At 41.7% G+C, this 27565-nt stretch overlaps 1 protein-coding gene across 23 annotated transcripts in view; it reads left to right on the top strand.

The window, feature by feature from the left end:
• RBFOX2 (RNA binding fox-1 homolog 2) overlaps positions 1-27565 on the top strand; it is a 222554-nt gene that overhangs the window by 115163 nt on the left and 79826 nt on the right. The window contains exon 1 of one of the 23 annotated variants that reach the window (XM_051961667.1): positions 2829-3127. The exons of the other annotated variants lie outside the window; for them this stretch is intronic. Within the exon in view, the coding sequence (XP_051817627.1) occupies positions 3101-3127 (27 nt within the window). The 5' untranslated portion in view covers positions 2829-3100. Of the gene's footprint in view, positions 1-2828; positions 3128-27565 lie in introns of those variants that run through there. 23 annotated transcript variants of the gene reach the window in all.

The raw sequence follows: 27565 nt of genomic DNA, 5'->3' as shown, positions 1-27565 counted from the left end.
GGGAGGGGCACCTTATCAGTCCTCTGTGCCTCCGATCTCTGGGGCCCACAAAAGCCCATCGGCCTTTGCCTCCCAAAGGATGTCCCACTAGGCAGAGTTGCACCTTCCATTCTAATTGGGTAGGCAACATGCCAGCAGCTATGTACATATGTACAAGATGTAGACAGTATAAATGAGAAATTATTACCAAAAAAGAAGGGAAAAGCTTCTTATAGGTAGTAGAGTTTTAGCTGGAACTTTCAAGGAAGCCAGAGGATAGAAATAAGCTCCAGAAATGGGGGACAACTAGTGAAAAGTGAGAGGAAGTAGTGAGAGGAAGGGAAAGGAATAAGCATTTACATAGAGCCTACTTTTGCTGAGCACTGCTATGAACACTAAACGTCATGGAGGAACAACAAGGATGACAGTATTGCTGGTTCATAGAAGTATATGCATGGCAGGAAAGACTGGGAAAAGAAAGAAGGGGGCAGGTTATTAAGATTATTGAAGGTTTTAAAAGCAAAGGATTTTATATTTGAACTTGGAGGTAATAGAGAGCTAATAGAAATTATTAAATGGGCTAGTATGGTAGACTTGTTTTTAGGAAAACAAGAGCTGAATGAAGAAAGGACTATAGTGGGGAGGAACTCGAAGAGAGACCAACCAGCTGGTTATTGCAATAATGCATGTTTGAGTGGTGGCGGTATGACAGAAGAGAAGTGAAATAGTATAATGGTAGAATTGTTGACCTGACTTCAGATTGGCTTTGGGGAGTGAAAGAGAGAGAGAAAAGCATCAAGGCTGATACCTAGGTTTCAATCTAGGAAACTGCAAGGATGGTGTTGCCTGCCATAGGGATAGGGAAGATACAAAGAGGAAGATTTGGGAGGAAGGACAGTGAGTTCAGTTTTGCATGTTTTAAGATGTCTATGAGTCATTTAGAAATGTCCAGTGGACAGTTGGCTATGCCAGATGAGATCAGAGAGGTTATGGTTAGATAAACAAGCCTGAGAGTCAGCATGGAGATGCTGATGGAATGCATGGGATCTGATGAGATCACCAAATAAATGGAAGATTGGAACCAGAACCGACACCCAGGATCCAACTGGGGAGACTAAGAAGGAGCAGTCAGCAAGGTAGGAAGAGACTGGGCCAAAGTGTTGTCATAAAAACCAAGAGAGAGCAGAATATCAGTAGGGTCAAAGGTTGCTCAGAGTCCAGAAGGATGAGGGATAAGAAAGAACCATTAGATTTGGTAAGTGAGGAGTAGCTCCTGCAGTCAGGAGGACCTGAGTTCAAATCTGAACTAAGACACTTAACACTGTGTGACTCTGGGCAAGTCACTTAACCCCAATTGCCTCAGCTCCCCCCCCCCAAAAAAAAAAAAAAAAAAAAAGATTTGGTAAGTGAGAGATCACAGGTGACTTTGGACAAAGCAGTTTCATTTTTCTAATTCAGCAACAACGTGTTCCTGGCTGATCCATTAACAAGAAACTCCATCTCTGGCTCTCCCTCATGCCTGGAATGCTCTCCTCCTCCTCCATTTTGACTACTGATCTGTCTTTCTCTCACTTTCTAAAAGAAACCTTTCTCAACCCCTTTTCATTCCAGTGTATTCCTCTGTTAATTATTTCCCATCTGTCCTCTCACATATCTGTTTGCATGTTGTCTCTCCCATTAGATCGTAGGCTCCTTGCAGGCAAGGATTCTCTTTTGCCTCTGTTTGTACCTCCAACACTTAGCACAGTGCTTGGTACAGAGTCGGTGCTTAATAAATATTTACTGACTGATTTTAGGCAGCTGGGAAACCTGTGGTAGTCTAAGGAGAAACAGGAAGAGACTGGGGATGATAGGAGAGGTAGTCTTCTGGATGGAATAGAATCTGGATGGAATGTCTAGGAGTTTGCTTAGTTTAGGGTTTTAAAATCACTATTATATATAAGTTCTTTTCCTCCTTACTGCCCCTCCTCCCACACTTGCTAGATTTCATTTATTTATTTATTTATTCTGGACAGTGGGGAAGAACGAACTTAAATCATGCTCCCTTTTCCTGTATTCCTTCTTGGGGAATTTTTAGTCTTTTTTTCTCTCCTGTCTCAAATGTTGTCTCTGTGCACCTCCCTCATACCTTGAATAACTTCCCAGTTAACAATCATTCAAGCTCAATTCTTGTCTTGACTAAAATCCACCAGATCTACAAGCTCAATCTCAGTGAAAATGTATTTTCTCATTTTGTTAAATTTGTATGTCCACTATTCAATCCTAAGATCCTTCTAATCTGTATTTATTACTGTAGTATAAGCTGTTATGTATGTTTCCAGTGCTGTGTAATTTATTCCTCTGCACAGACATACACACATAAGGAAATACTTCTGTGCATGGAAAATGCTCATGGGTGCGTGCACTTCTCTCTTGTGTGTTTCTTTTTCTGTCTCTCTCCCTCTCTGTCTCTGTCTGCCTTTGTCTGTCTCTCTGTATGTCTCTCTGTCTCTCCCTCCCTTCCCCCTCTCTGTCTCTGTCTCTTTCTCTCTCCCTCTCCCCCTTCTCTGTCTCTTTCTCCCTCTCCCCCTCTGTCTCTATCTCTTTCTCTGAGTTTCTCTCTGTGTCTCTCTGTCTTTCCCCTCCCCCCCCCCAATCTCTTTCTCTAAGTCTCTCTGTCTCTGTCTCTATCTCTCTTTCTGACTCTCCCTCTCTCTCCCCTTTCTCTCTCCAGACTGCCATTCTGGAGCAGGCCCCTCTGTGTGTTGGAGTTGGAGATGTCAGCCTGCCAGGAGGAGGAGGAGGAGGGGGGAGGAGAAGGAGGTGGGGCCCTGCTCTGATTAATTACCTTAGGCATTCGGGGGTGGGGCTTCCTTCAGCCATCTGCCTGAGATATGGGAGGGAGCTGGAGAAAGAAGGAGGGGGAGAGACTGCCAGAGAGGAAGAGAAAAGAAAGGAAGAAACACTAGCGAGAAAAAGAAAGGAAAGCGGAATAAAGGGATAGAAACTACCCAGCCTCACGCATCCAAGCTGGGGGGGGAGGGGGTGGGGGGGCCACAGGAAAATCCGAGGTGGTGCTCGGCGCCGGCCCCGGCTGCTCGGGAGGCTTGTTTTCTTCCTGGTCCTCTGCCCCGTTTGGTTTATGGAGAAAAAGAAAATGGTAACTCAGGTAAGCCCTGCTTCCTCCCGGAGCGGCTGGCTCCCTCTCGCCCCTGTCGGACAGGCGTGGGGGCCCACACGGAGCCCAGTGGGTGGAGGCTGCTGCTAGTTTTTCCCCTCTTCCATGAGGCTACTTTGGGTGGACCAAGCCGCACCGAGTGTGTGTGTGTGAGTGTGTGAGTGTGTGTTGGTGGTGAATGCATGTGCACATTTGTGTGTGTGAGTGTGCACACGCGCGTGCATCCATCTTTCTCCCCCTTCCCTCTGCTCCATAGCAGATTCCTGTTTCCTGTGCTGTGCAGCTGCAGCTCAGGAAAGACCCTGTGGGGATTTGTCTACCTCTTTGTCTTGGTTCTGAGAGGGAGGGAGAGCGGGACTGCAGAGGTATGGAGGGATTCTTGGAGGCTGCCGGGAGCCGGGAAAAGGGAGAGATTGCATTGCCAGAATCACGGCGGAATTTGCATGATGGGGAAATCAGATTGTGTGGAGTGGAATTAGGCTGCCTTCCCTCGGAGCAGCCTATTGAAAGGCAGGCTTGGAGAGGAAGCGCTTTCATTTTCATAATGCTGTTACGGGCTAGAGCTCTCAGTGGGCGCTGCCGGGATACCTAGGTGTTAGCCAGGCCCCGCAGCCTCCCTTCCCTAACCTGAGAACAGGTGTCTCCGTCTCCGTGACAATCATCTCGGCGTTAGAAGGCGTGCGGAGACGGAAGAAGCCCGCTGGCCCGCAGCCCCCGCCAGCTTGTCGGGAACCGGAATCCGAGGGGAGCATCCCGGACAGACGGACCCCCGAGCGGATGGCACCCCCGCCGCCCTCCCTGCTCCGGGGCGGCTGCTGGCACCCGAAAGGCCAAGCCTTTCTCTTTCATTCTATAGAATTTTAGCAGTGGGTTGCGCTTTATTAGGGAGGAAATCATTTGCAGCATAAATGAGAGACAGATGGCGTTCAGTGCCCGTTTGGGCACAGGTCTCCTCTCCAGTTCTGCTTTGTAGGAAAATTTCACCGTTGGACAATACTCGCCTTTTAAGGAGATGACTGTGTTTTGGGGTATTCTTTTCTGTCTTTCTCTTTTTCCCCTCTTCGCCAAGTCACCACCGGAGGGCGAGGGGAGGGGGGGAATGGTGGGAAGGAGGATATAGCCGGGTAGTTGTAGGGGCTGGAATCCTGTTCCGTTAAATGTTATATAATGCCCCGCAGTGCTGTTTGGAAAGAGAGAACCTTTGGGGAATATTCTCAGCATGGAAAGGGGAGCCCTTGGAATATGTTCATCTTTCTTATCCACATCCCCTTTTCTTGAATCTAATTCATTCTAGTTCAGTGCTACCTTTTAAAAATCCCCCCACAAAAGAGGAAACCTATTTTTGAATACTCCTTTGCTGGAAAATGTACTACCTGCTTAACACTGGAGCCTCATTTAATTTTCATTAACTGTCTTCGTGGTAGATATGGTAACAGACTTCTCCTTTCTCAGGTATTACTGAAGGCTCCCTGACTCTGGGGTACTTCTGCCTCATTGCTTTCATTACTAAGGACTTTTCATCCAAAGTAAGAGGTGTGTACGTACACACACACACACACACACACACACACCCCACTGTAAAAGAGTGTTGTAGGCTTGTATAGGCCTTAGCTAGAACAATGTCTGTAGTAGATGGTTATGACTCTAACCATCAGTGAGCTTAAAAAAAAAAAAACACACCACCAAAGATGGGAAATGAAGGCAGGGGAGACAGTGGAACCCAAAAAGGGGCCTTCGTTGAGGGTTTCTTAACTTTTTTTGTATTTGGCTGTCTGGAGGGCTTTTCTGGACCCCTTCCCAGAATGCAGGATTACAAAGGAAACATGGGCTCCAGGTTAGGAACCTCCACATTAAAGCATTCCAGTGACTATAGGTTTCTCTGGACCCTCGCTGGAGAACAGATTGAGAAACTTTGTTCATCCCCAATTTACGCACTAGAAATGAGAAGCTGGTGGATCCCGTGCCTTAGTTGACCTTGAAGCACGATCATGTTGGTATTTGTGTTTTGTGTGTACGCATAGTTTATGCACGTTTTTACATTCTACACAAGATGGGCCAAATGGGATTCTTCTTCCTCGTAGGAGGTGCCCTTCTTGAGGACAGGAGGTCATGCACAGATCCCGGCCTGCCAGACCCAGGGCAGGGGATCTGTATTGTCCAGTTAAGGCTTGTCATTGTGTTCATTGGGTTTTGTGTGGCCTGGTGTTTTTCATTCTCAAGATACGGTTTTATTGCATAGCCAGACTAATAAACCTTTGCATTTAACAGATTCTATGATTTTAGGAGTCCTTAGTTTCCCCAAGTTTCTCAATGGAAGAAGGGGTTCAAATAGATTTTCACAGTATATGGTATAGTATTTTCGACTTGTGAAAGGGTGGCCGTGGTCTCATGCAAAGCCAGCAGTGAACAAGGCCTGTTCTTTTTAAGTAAAGACAGTCCTATAATTTCTTACGATTATGCAGTACTTTCCAACAATGTGCGGTTTTTTAATATTACTTTCTCAGTATTGGGGGTCTAGGGGTCATGGGATATAAGTAATGTCAGATTCTTTTGCTCATTTTGTCAAGCTCCCTCTCTTCCTTCTCCAACTTCCCTTTTCAAATGATTAAAGAATGATTTTCTGGAGGGTGGAAAGAGATAGTCAGTGTAAGTGATCTAAAAACAAAAGATCAATAAATATATTTCAGTAATGATCACTGAATGGAAAAGGTTATCTGAGCTCACCTGGAAGGACAGATGTCTGACCCATGGCAGTTTCAATGTGACTTTCGGGCTAAGTTTTCTATTGATTGTATGGTCACAGAATGTCAGAGCTGGGAACCTTAGAGATCATCAGTCACTCATCTTTTTCCATCTGGTAAGTTCTGTCTGTAGGAAGCATTTCTCCTTTCCCCTATTCTGAAAATACAAACCATATCAAACCTCTTCAGGTCTATCAGAAGGATGGGCAAGAGCGAAAGGACTTCTCATAGCTGAGTTAAAGTAAAAATAGAAAATACAAAATAGTTAATGAGAACTTGAGCTCTGATCCATTAGTGGAAAATGCCCTGACCTCATCTCTCAATCCCAAATCAGTGAAAATGAATGAGAAGCCTGGCTCCGTGTGGTGTGTGCTAATTGCAGATAAAAGGGAGAGTGCTGGGCAGAAAGGAAAAAATATATACAGGATGTGTTATGGATTTTTTTTTCTGTCCTCTAATGGAGAGTAAGCTCGCTGGTTTCTGTGGAACACAAAGCCCTCCCTTTCTTGGACAGTCTAGTGCCGTGCTGGCATTTTCTTAGGAATCTGTTTCCCATCAGGACTGGTGGGGGAAGGGGGAGGGGAGAAGGTGTTCCGAATATGAGAATGGACAAGGGGTCGCTGTCTCTTTAAGCAGCTGGCTGAGGAAGTCCATGTGGTGGGAGGCAGCTCTGGAGTGTGCGCTTTTGTGAGGACTCGCCGGGTCCATTGTTCCCTCCGTCCCCCTTTGGAGCTGGCAGGGCTCAGGTCTTTCACCTGAACGGCCGCCCTTCCCTCTTCCAGCCTGGTAGTCGAAAGCAAAGACCCCTCCCCATTTATTTCCTGTCTCCTCCCACCTCTCCTCCATTTTTGTTTGGTTAGAAATCAGGAGTGGTGTGCTGTGAGGCTCTCCTTATCCTTTCAGGTTCCTGGCATCCTCCCTTCCATTGGTTCTGGGGCTCCTCCAGCGATCCGAGCAGTCTCCATTTTGTGTCCCTGCCTCCAAAGTGATCCCAGGCCTCCTCTCTTTTCTCTGAAGCCCGCCTCCCCTTGGCCCCCTCCTCTTGGAAGCTGCAGTCAGCTCCGTTTATCTTGGCACTGCCGCTCAGGCCTGGGGAAGGTGGTGGAGTCTGTGGGCTGGAGATGAATTTATGTCCTTTAGGATGAACCAAAAGCCGCCTCACTTTTTCCAGAAATTCTATTTCTTTCTGTATTCTCCTCCACTGCCCCACATCTTCTGGGATAACCGTTTCTTTGCCGGGGACTTAAAAACACAGCCTCTGCTGAAGGTCTCCTCATCTTTCCTGAAGGAGAAGTTCAGAATTCCACAAATGGCAAACTGATTAACTCCGTCTGTTCTTCATGTCATTAAAGATTTCTCTTCTCCCTTTCCCTATGCCTTTCCTCTATCTCTTCTGCACTTACAGTAGAGAACAGGTAAACTGGGAACCCCTTTTGCAACTATTGTTCACATTTGGGGTGGATCCCGTTCCGTTCCATCCCATCTCCAACAAATGGACCTCTCCAGCATCTCCACTCCTTCATTTGTTGTCGGTCTTTGGTCACTTCCCTCCTGCTTAGGAACCCGCCCGTGGCTCCCCCACACTCTGTAAAAAACCCTCACTTGATCCAGCCATCCCGCTCTCTCTCCTGCCTTTGGTGGCCAAACTCCTCAAGAAGGTCATCTGCTTCTCCTTGTAGCTCTCGGTAGCCCACCTTCCGAGTCTCTCGCTGTCACATCTTACAGCCCTCTCTCAGTGCTCATCCTGCGTGACCTCCTCTGACTTTGAGCTGTTCCACCCTCTTTTCCTTGGTACTCTCTTCTGGTTTTCAGGACTCCCCTCGCTCCTGTTTCCTCTCTATGGCCGCTGCTCCGTGTCCTGGGCTGGATCTCTAGGTCAGGCTGCAGCTGTGGGTGTCCCGGAGGCCTTTGTCCTAGGCCCTCCTCTCTACTCTTGCTAGGCTGTTTTACTCGGTGATCTCATTAGTTCCCATGGATTCAATTATCATCTCTGTGCTGATGATTTTCAGATCTCTTTATCTAGCCCTAACCTCTCTGCTGACCTCCAGTCTCATATCCAGCTGCCTAGTAGACATTTTGACTAAATGTGACTAAAATGTGACTGAAACGGAGCTCAGATTTTCTCCCCCTGCCAACTCCCTCCTTCCATAATTTCTTCTTACTGTTAGGGGCACCATCATTCCATTCCCCCAGACTCCAAACTTATCTGTCACCCTCGATTCCTCATTCTCCCCCAACCCTCCTCACCCCCTGCCATCAGTCAAGTGGTTGACAAGACCTTTTGGTTTTACCTCTGTAATGTCTCTTGCATATTCAGTGCTTCTCTCCTGGTAGTTCCTCCTCCCATGTACAGGAGCTCAGTACCTTATGGTGCACGCTCTTTGGTCTCCCTGCCATGTCCCTCTCCATTCCAGACCGTCATCTACTCAGCCAACAAAGTCATTTTCTTAAAGTACAGATCGGTCCACGTCAGCTGCATTCTCAACAAACTCTGTCAGCTCCAGAAGCAAATAGAAACCTTCCGTAGCCTAGAATTACAGGACCTTTAACCCCCTCTCCAGCGGCCTCTTCCTTGAGTTCCTCCAACAAGATACTCTATCTGTTGGCTCCAGGCATTTTCACTGGCTGTCCCCCATTCCTGGAATGCTCTCCTTCCTCATCTCTTGCCGGTGGCTTCCTTCAAGTCCCAACTAACATGTTGCCCTCTTCAGGAACCCTTTCACAATCCCTCCTCATTCTCATGCCTTTTCTCTGTTGATGGTTTCCTTTTCATGCTGTCTGGAGCTTGTTAGTATGTAGTTGTTTGCCTGTTGTTTTCCTCTCATTGTGCCCTCCTCCAGGGCAGGGGCTGTCTTGACTTGCTTTGTATCCTCAGTGCTTGAGCAGAGTTGCCTGGCACATAGTAGGTACCACTTAAAATTCTATGGACTGACTCGTGAGTGATAGGTTTGATGATACTGAGGACAATATCCACCCTACTCCTCCTTCTTCCTGGTCACTGAACGTAACTAAAATTTTTAATCTTAGTTTCTCTCCTTTCTCTTTCCCTGAAGAACTGCCATGTCCAGAGTCTCATTTGTGAAATATAAGTCCATCGCTGTTTTGATGAGCAGTTTTCTGTAGAGAATACTTCTTTAGTTTTCTTTTGTGAAACACTTTAGCCCCTTCTTGACCATTCTTCTTTTTCAGTCAACAGATTGATTTGAGGAGAGAAACCAGAAGGCCTGATTTTTCTCCTCAAGTTCTTCTGTTTTCTATCCCTTTGCAAATATTCTTTCTTGCTGTTGGAGGCATTCCACCCCACCCCTTCTCTCTGAATCTTACAGCCGGGCAGAGTTTTTGAGCTCTCCTTGCCATCCACCCTTTCTCCACATTCTGAACCCATCATTTCCTTGCTATTTGTTCTCCCCAAGCTATTTTCTATCATACCTCAATCTTCATTTTTAATTGGGACAATGACATAATCCAGATGATAAAGTAATACATTAGTATCTTACTGTAGTAAATACTTTTTTGACTCTTATAATCAGTAACTATTTTTGATTATAGTGACTTTATCTATTGCCTCAATAGTCAATAATGTTATTCTTGCCATTCAGTGGGTCTATTTTTCCAGGTCCTCACTTGGACTTCCATTACCATGTAAAAGAGGGATTCTTAACTTGGGATTTATGAACTTTCAAAAATATATCTATTTCAAGAAATTGACTTTCTTTATGATCCAATAGATTTTATTTTATGCATCTAAAAACATTCTGAGAGAAGGTTCATTGACTTCATCATACCTTCTGTCAGGGGGTAGCCTGAATTTTTTTTAAAAAGGTGAAGAATCCTAGAACTAGAAACTTAGGCTTATAGAATCCTCGAGTTAGAAAAGATATTAAAGGTAATTTAATGCAGTTTCTTATATCTGATTTTGCATGAAGACTTTTAGTGACTGAAGCAGCTCCTTTCATTTTGAGATTTTCTGCTAAAAAGTTTTTTTTACATTCAGTTGAAACATATCATTCTATAGCTTTTTCTTTTTGTTCCTAGCTTTGCCTTTTTCATTTCACAAAATTGAAAGAGTATAAAACAATCCTTTATATATCAGAAAAGAGCTGTCCAGGTCTCCCAAGATCTTCTTTGTATTAATATATTTTCAATTCTATCAGTCATTCTTCATGTAATGTGGTTTTGAGAGCTTTTACTGCCCTAAACATATTAATAGTGAAAAAGAATAATTTCTGTAAACTAATTACACCAAACAAAGATTGTTTATCATTCAGTATAGATCAGATCAATTCTGTTTTACAATATTAAATTTTCTTCATGTATGTTCAATTTTCAAAAGTAATCATTGCTTATATGGTTGTCTACTTCCAGCTTTTAGAAAATCAAAGGAAACAGACTCCTTAACTCTCTGTAATGCTTTTTTCTGATTCTATAGGGGATAGCTTCATGAAAGATCCTATGGCATTATGTAATGGGAATCACTGAATCTATGGGAAACTGAGAGACAGGGACCTGTGATTCTACCCTTATTTCATTTTAATGCTGTAATATATGAGTAGAATCATGATTTCCTCCAACATGGCAAGTTGTAATACATCCGTGCCTGCCCATTCCAAGGGTAAAATGAACATGATGTTTAAACATCAAATACTCTAATGAAATTAAACTGTATCAAAAATTAGTTCTGAATTATAAATTAGCATCTTTCATTGTCTTTATTTTTAAATTTTTTCCCAATGAACAAAAATTCTCTCTACCTCTTCCCCTGACCTTGAAAAAAGAAAGAAAACTAAATTATTTGTAAGGAATCACACAAAACATATTCTGAGGTTGGCCCTAAAAAATGTGGTACGTTTCGTGGACTCATGTGGCATGCATTAGCCACGCCAGTCTCTATATCTGCTTGTTTTTAGTGTTTGTGCTGCTGAAGTAAATCTCATTCTTCTTTATAAATATATTCTTTTGGGTCTCTTCATTCTTTTTACACTTATTTGTGAAACATTCCAGACAGTCCCTTTATGTATTCAGTTAGCAAACATTTATTAAAGGCTTGTAATGTGCTCAGCATTATGGGAAGCGCTGGAAGAAATGTAGAAATAACTTTGTGATTCTCATTGAGTTTCTAGTTGAAAGGACTTTCTTTAGTGTATAACCTTGGAGGCTTGGAAAGGAGATGTAACTTGCCCAGGTCACACTTATAGGAATTAGAAGTCAAGATTCAAAATCAAGCCCTCTGATTCCCAAACTGGTTTTCTTTCCCTTAACATTTAGCCTCTTATCCTTCTGTAACAAGTTGAAGACAGCATCCCCAAGAAAAATGTCTATATATTGAATGTATTTTAATGGTTGCTTTGGTGCATCTTGCTGCTTGATTTTTTTCCCCTGGAATTAACTGTATTAGATCTGTAATAAAGGGCACAATAATTATTGAGCACCTTTTCTATGGACTCGAGCGCTTTTCTGGATGATTGAGACTAAGAGACAGTGGTTTTAATATCTCTGTTCTAGACCCCTGGGCAAAAAATGTATTTCCTTGCCATTTTACAATTAAATTTATTCAGACAAGTTTTTATTAATTCATTCTTAAATAATCAAGACATACTCAGTTTTCTAGGGGTGCTCAGTTCACAAAACTGTTTAACAACATTATTAGAAAAAAATTAGAAAAAAGATTAATTTCTTCCTAATTAGAGAATCTGGTTACCTTTCTTATAATTGCCATTTGTATGTCATATATTCCATAAGATTTTAATTGTATATTCACAAAATACAGAAATAAAACCCACTAGCAAAGCTTCTTTCAGCCCTCCTTTCTTGAGACTATCCACAATTCCTTTGGCCATCTTAAATAAAGTGCTCAATAAATATATCAACTACCTATTGCAATATAATAACCCCCTTACTTTAATTTTCATTTAATTTTTAAAAAATTAACAGATGTCTATTTTTTCTTCCCCAGTTGAACCAAAAAGAAAGAAAGAAAGAAAATCCTTATAACAAAAATGTAAAGCAAATTTCCACATTGGCCATTTTCAGAATGTTTTGGACAGTAAGAGAAGTCTTCACAGACAAAATCCAGATGTGTAAGGAGCCACATAAAAATCCTTAAATGGAAGCTGAATGACTGATTATTGGGAATGATATTCAGGGAATTCTCCCAAGTTGTATTAGATCCTACATCCCAGTTGTGGGTCATGACCCTATGTGGGGTCTCATAACAATATGGGAGTGAACAAAATTACAACTTATCAGTAAAAGTTTAATTTGTATACCTATTTTAGGTACCTATATGCCCAGTAATATAAAAATTTCTTGGGTAAAAAGGGGTCACGAGTGGGAAAAGTTTACAAAATCTTGGACTGGATAATTTTTGAGGTCCTTTCCAGTTTTGAGATTCTGTGCTTGTCTGATTCTTTCAACAAGGTGGGATTTGAGTTTGAAGGATGGATTAGATTCTAACACCAGGAGGTTAAAGGGAAGGATCTTTCTGTTAACAGGAGTCATATATGCCAAGGGCTTTGAAAAGAACCTTGATTTTAACTTAACAGGCTTTCAAGAAGAAAAGTAAAATAAGAATCCAGTGCTTTAAATAAAAGTCATTTTAAAATCTTGGTATACATATGGAAGATGGTGCGCTAGACACAGTCCAGTTTAGAGGGACCCATGGAAATACTTCTTAGGCATTTTGAAGAAAAGGGTCTACTGTGACATTCTTAAATGGAAATTAATCTCTCTGACTCAAAAAAAAAGAGAGAGAGAGAGAGCTTTCTTAAAATTGGGATCAAAGTTAAAGTAATCCATGCTAGTCACCTTAGATATGGACTAGGGGTTAGAGAATGAACATCCTTTCATAGTTAGTAGATAGGTAAGTGCAATGTTTTTTTTTTAAATCAAAGTAATTTATTTTCTTTCCCTTTTCATGCATCTTTTTAGTTTTTATAATATGCTTTAAAAAAAAAAAAAGGAACAGAGGTAATCAATATGTTCTTTTAAGGATAGTTAAAATTTATATAGAAATTTCCCAATATAATTTGAAGGACAATTCATTTCATTATTTTCATTTTTGTATGATCCTCAAAATTTAGAAATTAGCATGCTATTTTGTTTCTTTTTTTTTTACTTTAGTGACTCTCCTTATGAATAAGAATACTTTGAATTTATGGTCAGACCTTTCATCTGTGGTTCCTAATGTGTATCTGTTTTATTTTTCCATCTATATTCTATCTACCTGTTCTTGGTTTTCAAAAAACAAAACAAAGTTAAATTAGCCATATCAATTAGTGACATCCACTATCAATCACTCTGTTAACTTTTAAGTTTTATATTTCAATTTCAATTATCACATTTTTGGTTGATATAAGTTCCGAAAGTTATAACTTTATTTGGTGATTGATGACAGTGTTTTCACATTTTAGAATGATCTAATTGTTTCTTCAGAACAGTAAACCAAAGCATAGGGAGACTGACCTGAGTGGGGGGAGGAGTAGGGTGTCTAATTTTCCTCTCTTCTCTACCTATTTATCTCCTCAGGGAGTGAGATAAATATTGCAAAGAGAACAAAGTCTTTAATATCTTCACTTTCTGATTGTCTTGAAAACTGAACGGTCACTTTCCTGAGAAAACAATTTAAGAACAGATTTTATGCTCAGATTGAATAGTTAGGAGGATGTCTGGCCATGCTGCCTTTCCCTAAATTCTTATCATAATGGGGCATGTTGATATGTATACAAGGTGCAGTTACATCTGTTGAAGAACACATGGATAAATCAATCTATCACCATTTTAGTTTCATTTTCAATGACCCAACTTATACTATGGATTAAAATAGGAACATCTAAACTATTTTTCTTTGTCTTAGAATCTCTAGAGATACAGTTTTTTTTTTTTTTTTAAGTTGTTCTTTCCCTTTTTTACTACCTGCAATTTGAATGAAAACAACTACAATATGAAATATAGGTTGAGGACTAGATTTTTCCAGTTTGCTATCTCTTAAGATAATTCTCCCTTTGCCTGGCAAGCGAAAAAGCGGACAGCAAAAGGACAGGAAATTAATTCATTTCAGTAGGAAGAAATCCAAAATGTAGCAGTGCTCCAAAGCACCTAATAGTGATGCAAGGCACCATGTTAGACTTCAGTCAATAGTATTCTTTTGGCAAATGGAGCCTCAAATCATGCACCAAGTAGGGAAGTAAGAGTTACACTCCATTATAGTCACTATTTAGAGTGCTTATTGCCATGGTAACCAAGTATTTTGCATTCTTATTAGTAGTACAGTCTTCCAAAATAAATCTTTATGGATGCTTTTTATTATTTATTATTTCTTTTTTGTAAATGGGACATAATATTTCCAGTCCTTCCCCCCTCATTTTTTTTTTTTTAATTGCTCTTGATCAGAGTGATACATTAGATTTAGGTGCTCAAGCTTCAACAAAGAACAAGTACAAATAATATTTCCAGAGTAGATAACATAAAAGCTTATTAATTCAGTGTCCCCAAGATTGGAGTTTTTGCTAATTAGGTAGTTAGAAGTTACCTTTTCTGGCTCTGTCAAAAAAGGAATTTGTTGCTGTGCAAATAATTGGCATAAGCAAGGTTTTCTGTTTTTGTTTTTGTTTTTTTAAGTTTGGGATAGGGCTATGAGCTGCTATGCTTAATTAGCCTAAGAGAATAAACTTCCACCAAGCCTAGGAAAGCAGACATGTACATACCAATAATTGATGTTCTAATTGAAAATAGTCTATTCATTAAAAGAATTCCCCTAAGGACTTCAATCAGACCTAGGTCAAGTTACTGTTATATACTTTAATTATAGTAATAAAATAGCATTAAAATAATCTCTAATTCAGACTGGCCTTCCCTTGAAATCAGTCTGAAGTGAGTTTCCTTGTTACTTGTGTGACTAATGTAGAATGATTCAGTTAGAATGCAATTGGATTCAGTTAATCAAACTGATGCAGAGGGCTGTGAATTCTAATCACTGCTTTGCAACCTCATCTGCCCCATCCAGTAGGGGCCAACTAGGGACTTTGCATTAAGCCCCATATCTTGTAGGAGACTCTACTTGCTGTTTCACTGGTCTTCATATTTCTATGGGCTTTGTGCACACCTTTGCTCAGAGGATGAGGATTGCCTATGATTTCTGGTTTAAGGATCATATAGTATTGATTCTGTGAATTATCAAGTCATTGTGCTTCTCATGATCCACTTAGCTTTCCAGAATGATTTTGTGTTGCTTCTCTTCAAGTTCTACCCCTCTCAAAGGTCAAGGTGACTTCTAGCTCCTTAGCATTCCATCTCCCACTTAGGTGTCTGCCCAGGTCACTGATTCCTGAAAGGCTCTTACATCCTATAGGAAGTCTCTCCGTGATTGATGCTCTTTCTCTCTTCAAATTATTTTGCATTTACTTAATCTGTGAACATGTTTTTCTCCCGAAATAAAAGCCCTATAAGGAGAGGGGCCTGGGAGCAAAGGAAAGGAAGAGAAGGCAATGAAAGAATGTTTTTGTTTTCCCACTGGAAATTCCATCAGGTAACCCAGGATTAAATGAGGCAATTCTTGTGCTGTAACATAATTCAGTGGCAAGATGTGTTTTTATTAGATTCTCAGTTTGGTGATTTGGACTAGAAAATCCAATAGAAACTTAAAGAGAGGATCTGTAAACTGTCTCCACAGTCCGCCTGGGGTAGATTCAAACTGGACTTCTTCCTAATTTGATTATCTCCACCCAAATTCTTAACTAAAGATTTGAGGCAAATCTTGGGTTCCTCAAACTTGTTATGGTCTACACTGCAGTAGAAGACTTTTCGTACTCCATCTAAATGGTTGCAAAATCACACACTTTGGAGATTTGGCCATTAGCCCTGGGATATTGAGAAGATGCAGGATTTGTCCCTAGTTCTCTAAGGTTTGCAGATGCTATCCCATTGGAGTCTCACAGCTACCTGGGGAACTTAATACTAAGTCCTTATTCCCTTTTAGCAGAAAACTTTTGAAGAAACTGAGGCTTTGAGATGTTAAGTGACTTGACCATGATCTCAAAGCTCTAAGATGCCATAGGTCAGATTTGAATGTAACCATTTTCTCTCTGTCTGCCTTTCTTTTCACAGTACCATGCATTAGCCTTCAATGCTGAGCTAATTTTATTTTATTTTAAAATAGTGTATTTTTTTCCAATTACATGTCAAGACAATTTTTAGTATTCACTTTTACAAGATTCTGAGTTCCAGATTTATCTCTTTCCCTCTACTCCCTTCTTCTTGAAATGGTAGGCAGTTTGATAAAGATTATGCATGTGCTATCAATGTAAAACTTATTTCCATATCAGTCACAGTTGTGAAAGAAGAAACAAACCAAAAGGGGGGGAAAAAGCATGAAAAAAAGAATAAAGTAAGTTTAAAAAGCATTCCTTGATCTATATTTAGAGTTCATTGGCTCTTTATCTGGATATAGTAGACTTTTCCTTCATGAGTCCTTTGTACTTGTCTTAGAGTATTGTGTTGCTGAGAAGTGCTAAGTCATTCGTAGTTGATCATCATCACACAGTATTGCTGGTACTGTGTATGCTGTCTTCTTGATTCTGTTCATTTCATTTTGCATCAGTTCGTATAAATCTTTCCAAGTTTTTCTGGGATCTGCCTGTTTATCATGCCTCATTGTTCCATAGTATACTTTTATGTTCATATACCGCAGCTTATTTTGCCATTCCCCAATTGATAGATATCTCCTCACTTTTCAATATTTTACCACCATGAAAAGGACCCCTGTGAATATTTTTGAGTGTGTAGGTTTTTTTTCCCTTTTTTATGATCTCTTTGGGATATAGACCTGATAGTGATGTTGCTGTATTAAAGGGTATGCACGATTTGGTTGCCCTTTGTGCAGAGTTCCAAGAATGGGTGGATCAGTTCATAACTGCACCAAAATGTATAGCCTATACATAGGTTTTTCAGGTCATTTTAGCCAAGAGTTTGTCCTTAGGAATCATCTATGACTTGCTGTGATGATTTTTCTTATACATTGACTTTGGGAAATGTTCTTTGCCATCCATTACAGAGTACAGATAAGCAATCTATTGTTAAAGTGAAGGCCTGGACTTAGTATGCACATTTGGTTTGGAGCCACCTAGAAATATCATGGTACTTAGAATGAAACGAGCAGTTTCTAAAATTATTGTTACTATTTTGCAGAACTTGAATACTTAGAGTGATGGGTTTGGGGTTTTTTCTTTTTTAAATAACTGAGGTCTATAGTGGGGAAAGTCACATCCTTTACTAATGTCACTTAGTTTTTATTTTATTTTATTTACTGATTTATTCTCTTTATAGTTTTCTCTCTTCTTTTTTAATAGTTTTTTTTTTTAATTTTTCAAAATACATGCAATGGTAGTTTTTCAGCTATCACCCTTGCAAAATCTTGTGCTCCATATTTTTTCCCTCCCTTTTCTACTTCCCCTTCCAATATATAGATTACACAATGCAATTCTTCTAAACATATTTCCATATTTATCATGCTGCACAAGAAAAATTGGATCAAAAAGTGGAAAAAAAAAAAAAACAAGGAGCAAACAATAACAACAAAAAAGGTGAAAATACTGTGTTCTGATCCACATTCAGTCTCCACAGTCCCCACTCTGGATACAAATGGCTCTCTCCATCACAGTCTATTGGAATTGGCCCGAATCACCTCATTGTTGAAAAGAGCCAAGCCCATTGGAGTTGGTGACTAAGTTTTTAGATATTTATTTTGTGTCCTATAGACATCTTAAATTCAACTTGTCCAAAACTGAATTGTCATCTTTCTCCTTCCTCTTTCTAAGCTTCTTTATCACATATAGTCAAGAGTTCTACCATCTTCTCAATCCCACAGGCTTGCAATCTAGGTGTCATATTAAATTCCCATATGCAATCAGTTGCTATGTCCTTTCAATTTTACCTTTTTAGCATCTCTCCCATGTACCTTCTTCTCTTCTATCTCAGGGTACCACCTTGGTGCAGGTCCTCATTTCCTCCCACCTGCACTATTGTAGTAGCCTACTGCAAATCTCTTCCCACTTCAGTTGATCCTTCACTCAGCTGCCAGAATGATTTTCCTAAACTGTAGGTCTAACCATTTCTTCCACTTCCTCAAAAATTTTCAATGGCTCCCTATCATCTCTTCTGGATCAAATATAAAATTCTCTGTTTGACATTCAAAGCCTTTTCTAACTTAGACCATTTCTCCCCTTCCCTAGTTTTCTATATCACCTACTGTGATACTGATTTTTTTGTCGTTTCTCAAACAAGACACTCCATCTCCTGATTGGATATTTTCACTGCTTGTCCTCCATTCCTCTCCTTTCTCATCATTACCTCCTAGCTCCCTCCCTCTCTCCTTTCATCTCTTACTCTTATTCTCCCTCGTCCTTCCCTCCACCCCTTTCTTCCTCTCTCCTCTCTCTCTTTCTTTGTGCCTTCTCAATCTTTGTCTCTCTCTCTCCTGTTTTTAAGTTTCGATTATTTTTCTTTTTATATCACTTTCATTTCTGAATATATTCCATCCCTTCAAAGCTGGAGGACATGTTTCTTCTGATGCTATATAGTTCAGTGGGATAGACTAGAAAATTCAGTAGAGATCTGAGATAGATGCTGGGCCCTGTATCCATAGCTAGAGCCATCCTTTGTGTTTAGGAGGTAGGAGAGAGTTAACTTTCCTAACTTGCATGTCATTTGCGAAACTGTTATAAGAGAAGAATTTGTGGTGTAGGTCTGGAGCAGTTTATGTTATTGTGTCTCCAAGTGAATTACTCCAGACCCCAGGCAGGGGTGGACTAGGATGGTCAGAAGCAGGATTGTGGTGGGGGCTCTGAAGTTTCCTCCAGTGCTCAGTCCTGTGATCTCTTTATGATCCAGTAAGTGACAAAGCCAAGAAGTGAAACCAGCTCTCTGCTGATTTTATCCAGAGTTTTCCCTATATGCTTTGCTTCTTTTCCTGAGTTTTTTTCACTCCAAACCTAGTCTTCTCTCGACTATGCCACAGTACTTGGTGAAATTTCTCATTGTTTTTTCCTTTGTCCATTTTATTGACATTCAGAGAATTTTTCTTTCAAAGATACTGTGATTTGATCTCGATGATAACCTTCAGGCTGTTTTAAGCCCTAGTGTGAGTTAAATTGCATGTTTGAACAGGTACTATTATATATGCAAGATATTAAATAACATGTCCTTCATATTTGTAAATGACACTACCAATGTGTGACAGATTATAAAGAAAAAAGAGTGCCTCCCTCTGCCCTTTGACTTGATTTCTCAGCTAGCCTGAAGAGTTATTTTTCTTGAGAAGCAAAGAAGGACCCAGTCTAAAGTGGCAGTGGTAAGGAGACAGACCTGCTTTAGCCCCATGAATCTGGAAATTCCATAGAGAAACTAGTGTGTATACACATACACATAAGTGTGTGTGTGCACATTATATAGCGAGACAGAAGGTGGACTAAACCAGCAGTTGGAGATATACCATTTGGGGAGCAGACCAGAAGATGCTTTTTCTGACTGTTTGCTTCATTCATTATGGACTTCCTTGTACCTGCCGTGTTCCATCCAAGTCAAAACGAACCAACTTAATTTTGAGAGAAGGCTGAGAGAAGACGCCCTGACTTCAGAAACGGGCAAGTGGTACCATGACCACTTTATCTCTTTGTACCCCAGTATCTTCATTCGACTGGATGATCTCCAGAATTTCTTCCATGTCAAAGGCCATAATTCTATTGGGCTTCTGTAGAGAAATTTAGCAGAGGAATTTCTCAGGGATGATTCACAAGATCACTCTGTGATATCAGTGAGAGAGATTGAACCCCATGATAGCTGAAGGACTCTTCCAGCTCTGAGGCTCAGGGTAAAACTCTTAGCTTTTTAGTAATGAATTTTTTCTTTCTGTGACAAGGTACTTGAAAAGGACCAATCTCAGTTGTGATTTAACTAAATCAACTAACAGTCAGGTATCATTCATACATTGCCTTATCTGTGACAGGCACTGTCCCAGGTGCTGGGGATAAAACTACAAAAAAGGAAGTGAGCTCTGCTGGCAAAGATATATATGAACTGTGTAGCGATGCACATCTTTTTAGAGTAGTTAAGAATGCAGTTTTCCTTCTTTGAAAAAAAAAATCTTAATGGCACAAATTTTTATACCCTTCTGTTTTTCTATTTCTATTGAATAAGACGATAGGAGTAGGGAATGGTTAATACCCTTGGAATTACTTCATTACATACTTTGAGTTATAATAGAGGAATTAACCAATTTAGCTCTTGACCCTCTTTGACCCTCAACTATTCCTAGCCAGAGTTTTAAGAGATGATTGCTCACCTTCCTTGCAGCCTCAGGTTCATTCAGCATAGAGGCAGCAAGATAATGATCAGACTTTTCTGTAAGGTATATACAAGTATATACCTTCATTTCCCTGAAATTCTAACTTGGGAGAATTTGGAAGAGTTTGATTGCTCAGTAGTTCATCTGGAAGCCAATTCATTCTGGTTAAGAGAGAAAAAGAAGGGAAGATATACTTCATTATTAATATGGAATTGCCTCTCTACCTTACCAGAGTTGTACTCATCTATTTTCTGGGGGAAAAGAAAATAACAGGATTTCATATGATGGTATTTCCTGTCTTATAGTGTTTGTTAGGGCTGCTCTAACAGAAAATACTCTTAGAATTAGTGGCCTTCCATCAGGGCCAGATTTGGAAAATTTATGTTTTAGAGGAAATGGTTTCAAGATTAGTTTTGTCGCTCTCATTTTTGAAGGGAATAGTCTTAAATTCAAGAAATGGACTTTAGTAGACATCTATGTTGGACTTCTGTCTGTTGCTGGAAAATGATCCTTTAGTGAAACTGAATACCTATTCTTTGTGAATGCTGATACTATAGATTCTGGTAGAAGGAAGGTTATAAGGTAGAGGGGAAAACTTAATAGAAAATGAAAATTGGTTACATCCTTTTATTTTTATCTTTTGAAAAAAAAGTAAAATGTTGCATTGAAACAAAAGAGTTGAGTATAATCTGGAGATAATCTAGGAGTGTATTTACTGACAAAGGGATTGCTTGAATTAAAGTGTGTTTGTGCTGTAAGGGAACTGGGTCTAAGTCTCTTTAATTCATTTTCCTTCAGTGGCCTTCACTGGTCTTCAGTGGATAGCAATTCTACCGCCATAGCATCTCTTGAATTCATTCCCTTCTCTCTACTTATGGAGTCTGGATCAATTATGATGTTGTTGTTACATTATGTATTACGTTATAAAATGTGATGTTCTTTGTAAGACACAGTGTCTGGCTTATGGTAATTGCATTTAAAATGCTTTTCTGGTTCTCTCTTATCTTATCTCTTAGCGTTACTGTGATAACTTCTTCATTGGTCTCCTTATTTCAAGTTTCTCCCCATTCCAGTCCATCCTTCACACAACTTATCTGATCTTGTCACTCCCCTACTCAATAATCTCGCATGGCTCCCTATTGCCTATAGGAATAAACATAGATGCAGATTCACCCTTTTGGCACATAGAGCCCTCTTCCACCTGCAGCCTTCCAACTATACCATACTGACTACACATTGCTTGCCTTCCCTCACTCTATGGGCCCGCCAGAGTTTGACTTGGTATTCTTTATGTAGAGCTTCCTGTCCCCCATCTCCTTGCCTTTGCCCTGGCTAGTTCCATGTCTGAGATGCAACCCCTCCTCATCTCAATCTTAACTTTCTTTACGATTTAAACCAAGCATAACCTTCCTTAGTCTCCCCAGCCGTTAGCACCCTCTGTCCGGTATTTGGCACATGCTGCGTGCTGGGCTGTTTTCAGATTATATAAGCTCATTGATCGTAGGGGTTGTCCCAGTTCCCTCTGTAGCACAAGGACCCGGCACATTCCTTGGTACAGAGAAGTGCCCAGCAAAGACTTTTGGATTCTGCCATACGCCCACCCGAGCCCCTTGTTTCTCACCCGCGGCTCCCACTTTCTGACTCTGGCTTTGGCCCTTCCCAGGGCCTGTGGGGCTCTTCCCCCTTCTCTCTCCCATGGGGAGTTCTGTTCTTCCTCTGAGATGCAACTCGGGCACCATCTCCTGCCTGAAACCTTTCTTGAGCTCCCCATTCCTTCCATATTACCTGGTATTGATTTGTATTCCATTCATTTTTCCACATACTTTGTATTCTCCTCTTCGAAGATTAGCTCATTGTGAATTGGGATTGTTTCATTTTTGTGTTTGTGTTCCCAGCACCTAAAAGACTTTTACTCTCCAAGTGTCTCTTCACTCCATCAGACAGCCAACCAGCATTTATTAAGCCCCTACTGTGTGCCAGGCACTGTGCTAAAGTCTAGGGATACAAAGAAAGGCAAACCTAGTCCCTGCCCTCAAGGAGCTCCCAGTCTGATAAAAGAGATCACATGTGGACAACAATGTACAAAGCAGCCACATGCAGGAGAAACTGGGGTCCCTCAAGAGAGCAGCACTGCGGTTAAGGAGGGTAGAGAAAGGCTTCTTGTGGAAAAAGTGGGCCTGCAGCTAAAACCTGAAGGAAGCCAGGAGGCAGAAATGAGCAGAGAAAGAACATCCCAGACCTGGGAAACAACCTGAGGAGCGGCCGAAGGGGTCCGAGACTCATGGGACCATGGGAGAGGCAGGAGGGAGGTGCCTGCACGGGAGCCGGTGACCAGGGAAGCAGGAAAGCAGAGGGTCAGAGGTGGAGGTGATAGGGTGACAGCTGCGTTTTAGGATAGGCCATTGGATGGCTGAGTGGAGGCGGCCCTGGAGCCCAGCCACAGGCTGGGGGAGTGGGGGAGGAGGGCCTGAAGCAGGCGTCCTGCCCTCCTGGCAGTGCAGACCTCAACATGTCAGCCCTATCTGCATGAACGCCAGAGCTGTCCTGAATTGGTTTGCTTCGCTCATTTTCATTGTGTTAAAGGGTTAAATCCTGACCCTCTCACTGTTCTCTATTGCAGTCCTCATTCATGACATCAGGCTTATAATGGACCCAGAGTCCAGTGGCCTGTCTTATCGATCTGCATGGTACAGATCAATAGGGTAACTGGAGAAATGCCTTCCCTCCAGTAGACTGCTGGCCGATCTCCCCGTGACTACGAGGCATAGAAAGGTCAAGGTTAGCTGCCCGAATGTTGGAGACAGGGGTGATGTCATAGAACCTCATGCCTTCAGGGGAGAAGTGCACTCTGCCCAACCCAGAGCCGCCCGAGGCCTTGCCGGCCTTGCCTGAGTCTGGAGCATCTGACCGGCACTGAGTGCCCGCCTTGCAGAAAAAGGTGAAGAAGGAAACTATGAGACTCGGGAGTGTGGGAGAAAACAAATACAAACACACTGTGTGTATACCTCCAGCTACATGTGTATCTGGCTATGAACACATGGGGCCTATGTGAGCAGCGTGGCACAGGCCAGAGCTCTGGCCCAGACTCGGACACGCCCAGCTGTGGGACCCTGCGCCAGCCACTCCCCCGGTTGCTTTCATGCACTGGAGAGAGAAATGGTGAACTCCTCCAGTGGCTTTGCCAGCAGAAACCTGCGGACGGTGCTGGCACACTATGGTCCGAGGCAGCGCGGGACAGGACTGAACAACATGGCAACGCACATAGACAAAGAGTCCTCGAGTACAAGGCAGAGAGCAACGTCCAACAAGGCTGGACATGGAGCCCGGCCCCAAGTGGTCGCCGTTATCTCCTCCTGCTCATTTTACAGATGAGAAAACAGGCAGAAGTGCTTGCCCAGGGTCACCTAGTTAGGAAGGGGCTGAGGCTGCATTGGAACTCAGGTCCTCCCCACTCCTGGCCTGGTGCTTTATGGAATACACTACCTAGCTGCCCAAGTCGTGCGGGTCTTTAAAAGCTAAAGAGAGGATTTATTTGTAACTGGAAAGGAAGTCCCGGACCTACTGAGTAGGTGGATCAGGGTTCCATTGGTAGGGTGTGGCCGGAATCCAGTTAAGAGGAATTGCTATCTTGGAGGGACATGGCAGCTGTTCTGAGGAGAGAGAGTGGCCAGCCTGCCGATAGCTTTTGTAAGGCTTCGTGTGTGTGCTGAGTGTCCCGTTTCTGGTCATCTCAGTGGGTGGGGCAGAGAGACAATTTGGAACTGGGAAAAATAATTGGATTTTAAAAAGTGAACAGAGAGAAGGGTTTAGAGACAACAGGTGTGAGAATAGACACTGGTTATGGCAGCCCAGAGATGCGGCACGGACACCAGGAGCTGCCACTATTCAGGGTGACTTTGTTCCTCATGGTACTGGGGGGAGGAGGGAGGAGAGGCTTGGGAAAGACACGACGTTGGAGACAGCCCCAATGTAGGTCTGAAGACCAGGACATTTTTGGAAGCATCTGTTACAGCAAGATTGGACTAGAGCAACAGAGAATAAAATGCATCTGTCTTGAGCTTTGGGGAGGCTCCATGTGACATGTTTATTTATTGGAGAACACTGAACATATACATGTTTTTCTGGCATGGGATCTACGGCTGTCGGTGTTCATTTGAGCTTTCTGATCTTTAGATTTTGCATACACGGAGTTCTTTGTAGAGGGCATGTGTAAGAACATTGATAATCAACTAGGGAAACACCTGAAGCTTTTTTTTTCCTTCTTAGAACAGTGTCCTATTTTTTAAAAACCAAAGTTAACTATCTTTGAGTCAGAATTAGAGTTTCATAAACTCGTAGTGTTATTTCCCTGTTAAATTCATTTTAAAATAATGTTCCCATTTTAGACCCTTTAATCAGGCTAGCTCTGCTGCATCGGTAATTTGTTGGATGCCAAGCAGAATATCGTGTCCAGTTTGGGATTCCATTTTCAAGAGACTGTGAAGAACCTAGACAGGGCAAAGAAGCCAGAAATGCTTATTGCAGATGGGTGTGATTGCAGGGAACTCCAAGAAAAGGGTTAAAATCGAGCCTTTCATCTTAGCTGGGTTTTGTAAACTGACCCACCCATGGTAGGACTTTGTAATCAAAGAACATTCTAAGGGTCTTTATGGGAAGGTTCAAGCTTGGTTTGCCCCAGAGGGATAAATAAGAGGCCATCAGTGAGTGGGGAAGAAGAGGCTGCTGGGGGAGGTGACCCCTGATAGGAGATGCTTTTAACAACCATTTTGCTAGCCTTTGGTGATAGTTGGCTTAAATTTTCACCTACTTAGGAGCAGGATCCTGGAACAAAATGTTTCTTAGTCCCTTTTAGCAACTTGGTTTTGTCTGTGATTCAAATAGAGGGCGTTCTAAATATTTCTTGAAAGGAAGAAACAGAAGGAACACTCTTAGGAGTTTTTAAGGTTCTGGTGATGTTTGTCACCTATTTTATCCTAAAGGATTATGGGTTTGAATGTCTTTGCTCTGAAATATTTATTTTCCAGTTTAAATATTCATGAGAGGCTGATGGCAGAACTCGCCTGCAGGGAGAAGTCAGCATTCTGGAATCTTTGAGTTAGGTCAAAGGAATCTCTTCTGCAGCCCCTCCACCCCCAATCCCCCTCCCCCACTCCCCAAGGGCTGGTGGAGACCTCCAGAAGGAGGCCAGACCTCCTTGCCTCCTATGGCGGCCTCTTTCGTTTTTGGCCAGCTCTTCATGGATGGGAGTTTCCTTATATAGAGCCCAAATGGGCTTGTCTGCAGCTTCCCCCCATTGCTGTAGTTCTGCCCGCTGTGGCCAAATAAATCAGCCTCATCTTTCTTCTCCGTGCCACTCGTTCTTGGGTCCTGAAGTCTTCTCTTTGCCAGACTAAATAATTTCTTTCAGCTGATCTTTATATGGCACGCTTTCCATCCCCTTCGCTGTCCTGTTTGCTTCCCCAGAACACATTGCAGCTTGTCAGGGTCCTTCCTTATGTGGTAACTAGAACTGGATACGATTTTCTTCAAGTCCTTTCTCCTGGGCCCAGGCAGCCTATTGCCTCTGCCTTTATAGATCCTATTCTTCTTTTAATATATTTTCCATCCTTCCAACCACCAAGACCTCTTGCATCCCACTCCCCTCATCCTTTCCAGCTCTCTGCAAGCTTGGTAAGCTAGTTATTTGTCTGAAAAAGAGCAGGGCCCACGGTAAGGGATTGGTGACCCGGAGGGTTTATTGCCACCTCAGAGCCAGGCATATAACTAGGTTCTAATAGACCATGGACAGTAGGTAGCACAGCAGAAAATGCCCTTAGTTCTCTTCTACCTGCCACAGCAATAACTTGTTTTTGGCTTTCATTTTCATTCTTTCTTTTTTTTTAATGAAAGCTTTTTATTTTCAAAACATATGTATAGATAATTTTCAATATTCACTTTTGCAAAACCTTATGTTTCGAGTTTTTTTCTCCCTTTTTCCCTTCTCCCCAATCCCTTCCCCTAGAAGACAAGTAATCCAATATATATTAAGATAAAAATGTCACACTTATGCTGCACAAGAAAAATCAGATCAAAAATGAGAAAGGAAACAAAATGCATTGGCTTTAACTTTCTAAAAGCCTATATTTTTTATTAAATCAATGCAATTCAATAAAGACTGATTAACCACTTATTTTGTTCGAGGCACTTTTTCAAGATGGCTGCTTTTTGTTGTTTTTCTTTCTCTCTAAACAGAAAAGCTCTTCCTTTTAGATGGTCAGGCAGCCACTCTCCTATTTGAGAACCTCTGTTGTCCTCTTAATAAGGGAGCTAACACTGCCCTCCATCTGTGAGATCCATTGGCACCCTAGGATTCCCAGATTCAGCAGACCCTCCTTCCCCCTCTCACCTCTTAGCCCCATGTCACACTTAGTGGGAATAGACCCTGAAGTGGCCCTCTCACAGGGCTTTTCTCCGCTTGTCACTGCTCCATGTGGGAGCTCTTGGCTCCCTTGGAAGCCTTCTTTCTCAATCCCCCAGACCAGGAAGTGTGTTTGTTTTCTCTTATCTATACTCCATTCCTCAAGGAAACCCAGTAAGAGTAAAATATAGAAAGGGGAGTCATGCCATGTAGGATAGAATGTACATACTTCATACTAGGACTGCAAATGGAAGACATGTGACCCTATGATCCCCACATGGAGCTTGGAATGCATTTTCCTCTTGGGTTTGTTTGTAATATTATTAGTGCCATAGATTATCACCATCAAGGGTTAAAGAATCTTTTCTTGATCTGACCAGAGAATCTAATCCTTCTCTGTGATGTTGTTTAAATGGAAAAATGTATTGTTTCAGATAACCAGCTTAAAAGTGAACCTTCGGAATGGTATTTTGTTACTACATTGGGCTTGGTTCCAAATTCTGACCCTGCCATTTCCTGGGGCTGTGCCCCCCCCCCCCAGACTGTTTCCTTATTTGTAGGATCTTTACAGGTTTTCTGAAGTGCTTTCTAAATTGTAAAGTAAGATATAAAGAAATAGGAGGATATTGTTTTTCTTAATTTCATCTTGAATTTCAGACTGTTACAAACACACCTTTTGATGGCGTAGACCAAGGGTGGGGAACATAGACTGTATACAATGAATTTTCAAAATGTGCAACTGTGAGTAAGAAAGAAAAGGCAGAAAATCCTTTATGATCTATCATAGCAGCTCACCACCCTCCTCAGATTCAAAGATTGAAAGCTAGAAGAAAATTTAGAGAACAGGCTAATCTAATCCCTTGATCTAATACAAAAGTGGAAACAGACTCTGGGATTTTTAGAATCTTTCGAAGTAGTGGAAATGGTATCGGGTCCCATTTTTCCCATCCCTCCCT

The sequence above is a fragment of the Antechinus flavipes genome, chromosome 5, assembly GCF_016432865.1.
Source record: "Antechinus flavipes isolate AdamAnt ecotype Samford, QLD, Australia chromosome 5, AdamAnt_v2, whole genome shotgun sequence".
Classification (NCBI taxonomy): domain Eukaryota; kingdom Metazoa; phylum Chordata; class Mammalia; order Dasyuromorphia; family Dasyuridae; genus Antechinus; species Antechinus flavipes.
Note: the sequence above shows the minus strand (reverse complement) of the source record. Positions and strands in the feature narration are given on the sequence as shown.